The 10,848-nt window shown below is 34.1% G+C and overlaps 1 protein-coding gene across 3 annotated transcripts in view; it reads right to left on the bottom strand.

Moving 5' to 3' along the window:
* The window catches only part of LOC107088358 (probable 2-ketogluconate reductase), a 9,162-nt gene extending 4,813 nt beyond the window's left edge, over positions 1-4,349 (bottom strand). For all 3 annotated transcript variants that reach the window (XM_015380482.1, XM_015380483.1, XM_015380484.1), the window contains exons 1-2: positions 4,258-4,349; positions 3,845-3,970 (exon numbers count right to left, since the gene is read on the bottom strand). In XM_015380482.1, coding sequence (XP_015235968.1) covers positions 3,845-3,961 — 117 coding nt within the window. In that variant the 5' untranslated portion in view covers positions 3,962-3,970; positions 4,258-4,349. The remainder of the gene's footprint in view (positions 1-3,844; positions 3,971-4,257) is intronic.
* Positions 4,350-10,848: the final 6,499 nt, after the last annotated feature.

The following is a 10,848-nucleotide window of genomic DNA, read 5'->3' as shown; positions in this document are numbered from 1 at the left end:
TTTTTTTATTTTTTTTTTATTTTTTTTTTTTTTTACCTGGTATAGTATTTTTGATTCTGATCTGCTGCATTTCCAAGTTCAAAGTCTTATTGATAATCACAAATGTAAACTTGAAATTTATCTAGACAAGAGAAAATATCTCTCTTTATTACGGTGCTTGGAACATTTTTCCAATGCTAGCTTTTATTAAGACCAGCTTGAAATGCTATAAGGCAATTGTAAACTGAAGGTATTGGTACATTAAGATTTTGTAGAGATGATCTAGAAACTGTGACATGATTTTTTTTAATACTTCTCTGTCAAACATAGGTTTCAGAAGTTTTTGAGGGAAAACTTTTTACATGCAAAATATTAAATATTAATATTAAATAATCCCTCCTGCTAAATTTTATATAGAGAAATTTGAATTTGTTACACCATTCTTCATGTTTTTAAGGATGCAATATTTGGATAAAATTGGACTCAGAAAGGTTCTGAAAACATTTCATATATCTAATTTTTGCATATATTTTCTTAATTTCCAACCCTGGTTGTTCATATGTTGGACTCTGTATTACTCATGCATTTGTTTGTTTGATACAAAGCGTTGTTATTATTAGTGTTTTTTCAAAATAACGTGCATTAAAGAAAATAAAATCAAAATGTTGACATGATTAGAAAGGGCGAATGTATTTCATGCATATGCAGCTTTAGGCCTAGAGAGCTGAGCAACACTGGCCTCCAACCAGACTCCCTTGAACTGACATAAGGAAAAACACAGCAGGGTGGAAAGCTGTAAACTCAGAACAAGTTTGTGACTTGCATGCATGAACAGATCTGTACTGATTTATTATTAATAATAAGCTAATCCTTAAATATAAAAGAATTTCAAGACATACACATAATTATATATAATGAAGCAACTAATCCTAAATAGTTATTAGTGCATGTATAATACATAAGGATGGAAAAAACAGATAGACTAAATAAAAATGAAAGCTCATCCTTCTTGTTAGTTACAATAATACGTGGAGACATATAGCTGAGTGCAGATGAGAAAACATAAACAAAAACTATTGGTAACAGAATAAATATACTCACAAGTGACTCTTTCTCTAACTTCCTGTTTTCCTTTCAACCAGGAAGAACTACTCAAGAGGTATTTAAATGCCTTCAAAATAAGAGCTTTGAAATAAACTGGAAGCAGTGACTATGATAGCTTCTAATGTAACTTTTCATTGACCAATTATAAGACTGAAAGTTAATCTCATTATAAGATCTGAATACATTTCATTTATAAGGTAAAATGAAAACGTTTATCTTAAAAAAGGCTTAAACTAAGTGAGAAATAAATACTAGATAGAAGTAGTATGTTACTCTCAATACAGTTTAAAGAATTACTTGTTGTAATAGCCTCTGAGTAAAAGCTACTGGTACCATATGCCTGAATGCAGGAATTTAGATACATCTCTAATCTTTATTTATCTCTAAGAAGAAAGGAATTTAGATCAAAGTAATTGGCGAAATAAGCCTTTGTTAACTCATCAAATCAAAGTATATCAACAAAATGGGATTGATCAGTAAAGAAAAAGAATACCCTGCCCCCTAAATAGCTTTCTCCTTTTGGCTGTAATAACTTCTGCTTCATGCCTCCTATAGCCAGAGATGGCTAGAGTACCCATAATTGTAATTAAGAAAAAGTAGCACTATATTATTATATTTTCACTCAGGTAAAAGTAAAAAATTAAAAAAGAAATTATTTAAGTAAGAGTAAAAAAGTATTTGTCAAAAAAGCTACTCAAGTACTGAGTGATGATCCACTTACTACACATCAACATAACTGATTTTACTAAATGGTTTAAAAATGAACAAAATGCTAAGTGATATGCAAATTATAATGTTTAAAATAATACGATAGAAATAAACATATAAAATACAGTAATTACACAAAGAAATATTCAGATGTGATGAACACCGTATTCTTTTTTTTTGTTATAAAGGTTAAAAAGTCAATAGGTAAATTATGTAGAATAGCAAAAATTACAGTATACTGTTTAGTCTATTTTCATCCAACCTTCAAGTGAAACAGCAGATTCAGTAGATGGAAAATAACATTTATTGGTGCATATTAGTTTAAAACAAGCCTGTTTTCATTAAGTGAAGTTACTCACAATGGATGGAGTAGCCAGAAATGTTACTCAAGTAAGAGTAGTGGTACTTTAACATATTTTTACTCAAGTAAAAGTATAAAGTACAATGCTGAAAAACACCTAAAAATTATTTTTTGTCCAAAAAGTTACTCAAGTAATTGTAATTGAGTAAATGTAACTAGTTACTGCCCAACTCTGCCTGTAACCAACTACCTGTGTGGGAAAAATCTTTGTTCAGACACCTCAAATCTCCTTCTAACATCTCATAGCTGTGAGATGTTGGAAGGATTTATTTTGTGCACCGTCAGCAAAAATCATTTTTGAATTATTAATTCGAAAACTTTTCATGTCTTAACTATTAGCCAGTCCAAGGTGGGTTAATGTATATGTTATGTATCAACTTCAGATAAAAGCATCAATGAGCTTGCAAACCCTGCAACAGGAAATCACCACAAGCCATGATGACTCTATGGCTCAGAGTCGATATAAAGTTCATCTCTGGAATAATTCATTTAGTCTATGCTAAACATGTTGACTCTTCTTGTGTTTGAATATTTCTTGTGTTGGAATATTTAAATTCAACTGGACTTCATTTTTCCGGAGAAAATTATTCCTGAAATCTTGGTTTCTGTCTGCATTCCATCGAGCAAACTTTAGTCTGACCTTGTTGTTTTACATAGATCAAAGGTTTCCTCCTTTCTCACCTCCTATTAATATTCAACCTGTTAAATCTACTTTAGGTTTGTACAGGCATTCACTTAAAAAAAATGTCTAGAGCCTGGAATAGGCCTGATGCTGATATTCGAAGGCGTTTTCTTTTAGACTTTAATGCTCTGCAAGTACATGCAAGTAAATGAAAAAAGGTTACTCTTGTTAGCCCAAAAGCAGATCTATTGCTACCTATTGCTAGACATCATCCTGATCAAATGACCTCCTGTTTTTCACCGGGGTGAAGAAAGCGGATAAATATGGCTGCATACAGGGCAAATCTATTGAGGGCCATAAAAACCTAATATTACTGGTTAGAGCTACAGTGGGCTGGTTTAGAAATCAAGCAAATCCATGTGTTAGAGAAGTCCAGTCAAAAGCTAGACTAAAAACCAATTGAAAATTTGCATCTTGAAAATCTTTGTTTAAAGACGCTACTTGCTCAGCCTGACAAAAAAATTTAATTTCTTTCCAGATTAACATGGTAGAAACTAACAGCAAAAGATTTTTCTCTTAAATTGCAGCAACATACCTGTAAAGTTATGACTCATTGGGGATGAATAAAAATACTCAGAACACCACATTTCTATTTGCAAAAAGCTTGAAAACTATGAATAATTTTCCTTCTGTTTCCTTTTATCCTTTTTTTCATTTGTACGGTATATTGCAATTACAATAAACATAGATTGCAGTTCATGGTTGTAATGTGAAAAAATAAAAAAAAAAAATAGTAGAGGGGGCAGGAATACTTTTGAAACACGTGATGAATAATACAATTACATAGTCAAAGGCAAATACAAATGTTTTATAAAAAATTTGTGAAGCAGGCTGTATTTTTAAACAGTCAATTACAATAGAATCCATAACAAAAAAAATAACTTTTAAGATATGTATCTTCACGCCCCAACCTCTAATTATTATCAAAGAACCTGAAACTGTGATAATCAAAATGCTGCATGTTTAAGTGAGATTTCTGCTGCTAAAAATTAGAAATGAATGAAAAATACCTGTTTCTGTTGCAGTGTGTTCATAGATCGGTGTAGGTTTGTCACTTTAAGAGACCTGGATGTTGATGCCACAGTCCAGAGTTTTGTCATTCTCCAGACTTGGCGGAGACATTGCATTCTAATTGGCTAATATAAAAGAAATAAAACAGTGATTTATGTATAATTTAATGTAGTGTCATTAAAAAAAAACTTAAACATGATAATTATGTGCAAAGGAAGAAATTAATAGTGTATAGATAAACAAAAAATGTCAGAGCACATGTATTATTAGATACATGTGTGGATTATAGGAATATAATAATATAATAAAATCATCTCCTCTGGTGTGATTTCTATTTAAAATTTATAAGCATGTCCAAAGAGAAAGTACAAAAAATATGTAACAATTTAGGAAGAGTCCGTGCTAAACTCACCTATTCACCCAGATTTGCTCTTGGCTCTTTTGAGTTCTGACTGTGTAGAACAAACATGGATTACTTATAAGATCTCAGATAAAATGTAACCAGATTTTGAGGATGTCCAAGTTTTATCTTTAACCAGGTTGGAGGCAGCAGAGTGTACTATCTACTCCTTATAAGAATAAAAAGAGAAAGAACCCATTAAACTCAGTGACCGAACTGATGAAGCAACAAGGTGGCTGGTGAACAACAACAAAAAAAAAGACTCTGATCAAAGGTCATGAGCTTGTATGCTGTCTATAAAGAGACGTTACACATGCTTAATTATATCAGTACACTTATTTAAAGGTAATTCGTTTTAAATGTTTCACTCTAGGTCGATTTGTGAGACTGGGTTGCAATTAATCACACAGAGAAAGTTAAAGCACACTGTGGCAGAGCAGTTAGCTTCGGTGAAACTGATGTTTTAAGGCCTCAAGTGTCAAAAACAGGGAACTAAAAGGCAAAACATAAATACAGCAAGGAGAGGCTGGTAGAAATTTGGAGATTTGAACTTTATGAGACACTTTTGGCAGAAATTATAATTATAATCACATCCTGCATATCTGTTAAAAAAAAATAACTGTTGGATATTTAGCAACTATTGAATCTGAGAAATAAAGGTGATAAAAGATCAGAAAAAATCAGCTAAATCAAAGCTGAAAATGTCTAACTTCCCACTAGGTGGCAATAAGACATTAACTTGAAAGCAGCACAACCCCTACCTTAGCCTTTTAATGAACTATCTCTGCTTCTATTTAAGATTTGTTGACTATATTTACAAGAGTGAACTTATCAGAAATAAATATAAAAAACAAAATGGAAGATACACTCATCTAAATCAAAACTAACTTTAGTTTAGATTTGCCATTAAGTCTTAGAAATGTAAACCCAAAAAGAATACTAAAAGAATTTAAACAATTAAATCTAGATTTTTTTTTTTTTTAAAGGATGGAAGCACTTTTAGATGAAATATCAACAAGTGTGTGTTTAGCCTTATCAAATCATATTAATAAAACCTATGCTGTATCCTTAACAAAAGGATACAGCATAGATTTGCTTTATGGTTTATGCCCCATTAACGGTAGAAGGAACCTTCTGCAAGATGTTGCCTATGTTCAGTGTATTGTGTGTAATAATATGACTGAGGAGTCAATTCTAATGTGACTCCCTGAGTGTGCTTGCATGTGCTGGAGCATTAGGTAAGGCCATGTGTGCTGATCGTTGGCTTACCTGCATTTAACTGTTGTATAATCCCTCCACCTCCCTGTTCCTCTTAACCCATCTTCATCTTTTCCCCTCCCATCCCACTCTTCTCTGGTTCCTCCTTCCTCCAACTCACCTGCCATAACCTTCTGTTTCAGCTCTTTAAGTATCTCCAGTGGCTCTATGCCTCGAGATGTGCTGCCCCGTGACGGAGGCTGTAAACTTGAATTGGCCAGAAGTCATTTAGACCTTCATTAAGCCATTTCTCCATCTGCTGCAGCCTGCAGCAGCAGGGGGTGTTTAAGCAAAGAGCTGACTCATCCAGTACACGCACCACCTATATCTCTATTTTACTGCACTCTGTTTTGAAATCATGCAGAGATTTAATGAACAACAAATTGTAATAGCAAATATTTTAAGGAAAACAAATAAATACCAACTTTTTTGCTGTCTATCAAAAGAAACACTCAAGTACCTGTAAAATTAGACTGCTACTTATATTTTAGAATCAAAAGTTTCCTGTCTGCAGCTTTCAAAACTTATGCTTGGATGGGATAGTTCTCATAGTACCGACTGACAGTCTTTGAATAAACTCTGTAATAAGCTGCTGATGTATGTGAGTCTAAAGACCCATCCTAACTCAGCTTAACTTAAACCAAAAAGCCTACCATATGAGCAGATAAATAAGAAACAATAAAACAAAAGTAAAATCCTTTTTATATTCATTCTGTGGTGTTTGCTTCTTAACTAAACATAGTTTGTTCTCAGTTTCAGAAGTTCAAGCTTATCAAAGACACTATAGTCTCTTCTTCGCAAATAAATAAAAGTTTGTGCCTAAAATAGCCCATTTTTGTCTTGTTGATATTTTTAAAGATGAGTATTTCAGTGATTAGGTTTTATATTTCGGGTTCTATGCATCGAAAGTTGTGATGAAACACATTCTGTTTTAAATTTAAGCGTTCACAATCTTTAATGTGCAAAAGTGCATCAAATTGTAGTTATAAATATATAAAAAAAGACAAAACTACCTGCTTATGTCACAGTGAAATGCACTCATTTCACTGTGACAATCATTTTCAAGGTCTCGTTCTGTGTTAATAAGTATTTTGGTCATTGTAACTAAACGTGGACTAAAACTGTCCCCATTTCAACAATCAGAACTTATATGAAGCTTAGAAACACAAAATATCCATTATTACCTCCTAGCCAATGTGCTTCAATATCTAATCAAATCCACTCAACACAACACCTTCATCCACTGCTGGGCATCATATAATTTTATTGCAAACATACATTAATCAAAGATCTACCATTCATTAGTTAGATAACCAGACATCATAGCTGTTTTGCAGCTTTAAACAGCGGGTTGAAGGTTGTTAACAAAGTTAACATTAGACAGGGGGTTGAAGTGCTGATGACAAAGATTTAAGCTGTTAAGCTTAAAGGGTTTATGTTCTAATTTCTGCTTAAAAAATGTCAACAAATTAAATCAACAGTAACAGGTCTTAATGAAGATTTCTGGAACAGGTCTATAGGTAACACTTAAAAGCATGTTTGTTCTAGTTTATGCAATATTGCAGATATAACTGCCGACTTATTTGTGATAAAAAAAAAAATAAATAAATCTTTTTTTTTATATGCAGAAAGGTTTTATGACTCCTTAGCAGTAGCTCTAAGCTAAAAACCTCTGGACTGGCAGAATCAGATATTTGCACACTCTGTTCACTTAACACCGCTGACGTCTGCTTCCAAACACCCTGCCTTCCTGAGTCACAAAATCCAACTATCCCCTTCATCTGTTTACTTGGCAAACTAGAAAAACTTAAACAGAAACACACAAAAAAAATCCCAATACCTTTTCTCCTAGCCTTTGACTTCCACCAAAAAAACACCATTACTTAAGTTAAAAAGCATAAAAAAACAATGGCTAGACTTTCTCATACAACCGATTTCAATAGAACGACAATCAGTAGAAATTGTCAGGTTGTGTGGAGGTTTGAAGATAACCCTAATACAGCTGAAGTGGTTACTTGCAGATTTGATCATCCAAAAGGTGGCAACTGAGGCAAAAATCCAAAAATAACAAAATACAGCAAACCCCCCGCCTCCCAAAAAACCACAAGAGACATCAGGGAAAACACACATGAGGACCAAGAAACATTGAGAAACCAGCAAACAGTGACTGACTGACAGAACAAAGACTGGGGTAATGAACTGATTGGGGGCGGGTGTATAATACTTGAAACTTGCCCATAAATAACTATAAACTATGTGACCTGTCTCGAATTATTCTAGCCTCTCAAAACCCACCATTTTAAAGAGTTTAAGTCTAATAACTCATGATGCATGAACATTACACCGGTAAAATGTTTACCATATACCATACAGATATGTTAGACATTGTTGGAAAGATAAGATTCTCCACAATTCAACTACCAAGTTCATTTTATGGACATAGCGAGCACCAAAGCACAATTAACACAGATATAGCAGAATGTCAAAATGTAAAGATGGCAAAGCAGCCACAACAAGCAAGCATGTCTTTATTACTGCTGTCCCAAAAAAAAGACCTATTATCTTCGAGAGTTAAAAAAAACAACAACTTTGAGTCCGTCATAGTCTTGCTTCTGTTGTGTTTTCTTTTGAGTATTCAGTTTCACTTTGTTCCATGTTTTCTAGTTTTAGTGTTTTAATTCTTATTTTGTTGTGTTTTCTGGTTATTTTCAGTTTCCAGGTTTTTAGTTGTTGCCCTCCGCTGCCCTCTTGTGTTATCCTTTTTCCCTAGCTCCTTTCCTGTTTCTGCTCTGTTCACACCTGCTCCCAATCTGCTCGTCAGTCCTCTCTTTGTTTCAGTCTCCCATAAATACTCTCTCTGTTCAGTTCTTCAGCGCTGGTTCCTCATCTAACTTCCTCCAACTGCGTCTCTCTGAGTCTTCCTCCTCTTGGTAGTTTCCCCCCCGATGTCTCCATGGTTTCTGGTTTGTTTGACTTTCTTTTCATGTTTTGATTTTTGGATTTTTGGATTTCTGCCTCCGTGTTCAGTTGTTTGCTTTTTCATCATTAAATCATCAAGAAACTCACCTCTGCCTCCCTGCCTTTGCATTTGGGTCCACAAACCTCAACCAAATCCTGACAGTCATGTTTCAACTAATGCAGCTTGGGCTGTGTTTTACTCGCGCAAGGTGTTAGCTTTAAAATAATGTATAACACGTGTAATTTGGGCTTACAGTTTCTAGGTTATTTGCTTTTCCATTTGGGTATGCAAAATAGGCAAATATCTCCCAAAATGAGGCGGATGTTCTAGAATACATATCTACGCTGTGACACTGTACTTCACAGTTTTTCTTCATCTGACAAGTATACGGTATTTTGTTTAGCCCTTGTTTTTTTGTTTTTTTATAAGTATCCCAGTTTGTTTACCTGTCTGTACTACTTGTTTTGTAAGGAAAATAAAAAAAAAACAACCAAAACCCTTTTTATTACTTACACTGTTGTATAGAGCAGCAAGCCTCCCATGTCTGCTGCTGTGAATGGCAATAATAGGGTCCATGCTTACTGTGGGACTCTATTTTATCCCGCTGAATTAAAAATAATCTGAGTTTTAGCTAGTTAAATATGCAATAAGTGTGCAAGGCTGTCATGTCAATAGGAACTAACCCTCAGTGAGGTTTACCTTATATAGTAGCCCTGAGGTCTAACTGTTTATCTGAGTATCTGATAGAAAGTGGAGACTGTTTCTTATTAGCAGCGAACACCTACTTTTCAACATAATGCACCTTGAATTATATTTCATTCGAAAGTTGGATGATAACAGCATTTATTTTCCCTTTGGCCTCAAAAACTATCATGAAAGTTAGCAAATCCTCTAGTTTCACTTTGCTGTGACACTATTCCACCATTCAAATTCTGAAATGAATCAAATACAGAACTGGTCATGAATTTCATGGTGGCTACTGTTCGATGTCTGCCAAGGAGGGATTTCCCTTCAATAAGATCACAATACTAACAAATGGGGAGGGCTGCTTGAGAACTTAGCCGACCTCAAAACTTTGCTTTCCTCTCCAGGGTAGGTTGGCTCTGTGTGATTAGGTAACAGATTATCATTGGGAGGAGATTGTTGGTTCTCAGCCGTCCAGCTCAGTGGCTTCTCCAACCTTTACCTGCCACCCTGCCTTGCCTCTAAATCTGCTCTTATCTAATGACGAAGCCCCGTGCAGAGCCATGGACTCTCCAGTTTAAAGATGAGCTATGAAGCATGGTGTGTCACAGCTCAGATAGTGTGTGTAGGAGTTTAGAGTTGGGGTTTACTCTTCACTTGTCAGCCAATCAAATCAATGTTATGCAAACCTATTAGTCAGAGGTTGCAGCACTCAGGGACTTTCCCTCAGGGTCAAACTCACTGATGAGCTTTCACCTCTGTTAGGAGGGAATAATAGGATTTTCTACTTGGTAAAAAGAATGTATTAATTTTACCATTAAATATTGACTCAAATGTGTCTTCCTGACACACATTTAACACAACTTTTTGAGTAACCTTTGTAAATATTACCTTGAATTTGGACTAAATTAATACTACAGTATTCACATCTCATTAAACATTACACATCTCGAATTATAATAAAACCACTGACTAACATATGATATTTTATATGATAGTACGGCATTTTTGTTAAATTGGAGGCTACCTATCTCTTAAACTATGTCCAAAAAGACTGAAAAGTGTGACAAGCTTTTCTGTTCAGTTGAGTAATTCATATTGGGACATCACATAAAATGGGTAGTAATACAAATGCAAGGTAAACTTTTGGGATTTCTTTTTCTCAAGAAAAAAGTTAAAACTATTTTCCTTCAATTTAAGTTTTATGCATCAGTGTGTGTTTTCTATAACTAAATTATTCCCAAAAACTTTTAGGTTTGTGGTTGTTACATGACAAGATGTATGAAAGTTTAAAAGGTATAAATTCTTTTGCAAAGCGTCCTCTTTTTTTTATTTCATTTATTTAAGTAATTGAAAGAGTGTTGCTTCCTCTATATTAAGTCACATTTCTTATGACAGACTTGGATTTACATAAGCTCACTGTAAGCGTTTTCTTTCATTTTAAACAGTTCTTCTATTATTAATATGTTGCCACAATGTTAATAATTAAATTGTATATTCCTAATAAGTGTTATTAGATTTTTTCTCATTATTATTTGCACAATTGAAGCCATCAATATAGAATCTGAAAAACTATTCCGAGCTGGTAAAATCACACCACCTTACATATCTGTAAGATTGACTGGGATTTTAACACTGTGCTTTTAGTATGCGTTGGATCAACCATACCTGTCCGTGCGACCAGGGTATTGCTGACACAGGTG

The sequence above is a fragment of the Cyprinodon variegatus genome, unplaced genomic scaffold (genome assembly GCF_000732505.1).
Source record: "Cyprinodon variegatus isolate N-32 unplaced genomic scaffold, C_variegatus-1.0 Scaffold216, whole genome shotgun sequence".
NCBI lineage: Eukaryota > Metazoa > Chordata > Actinopteri > Cyprinodontiformes > Cyprinodontidae > Cyprinodon > Cyprinodon variegatus.
Note: the sequence above shows the minus strand (reverse complement) of the source record. Positions and strands in the feature narration are given on the sequence as shown.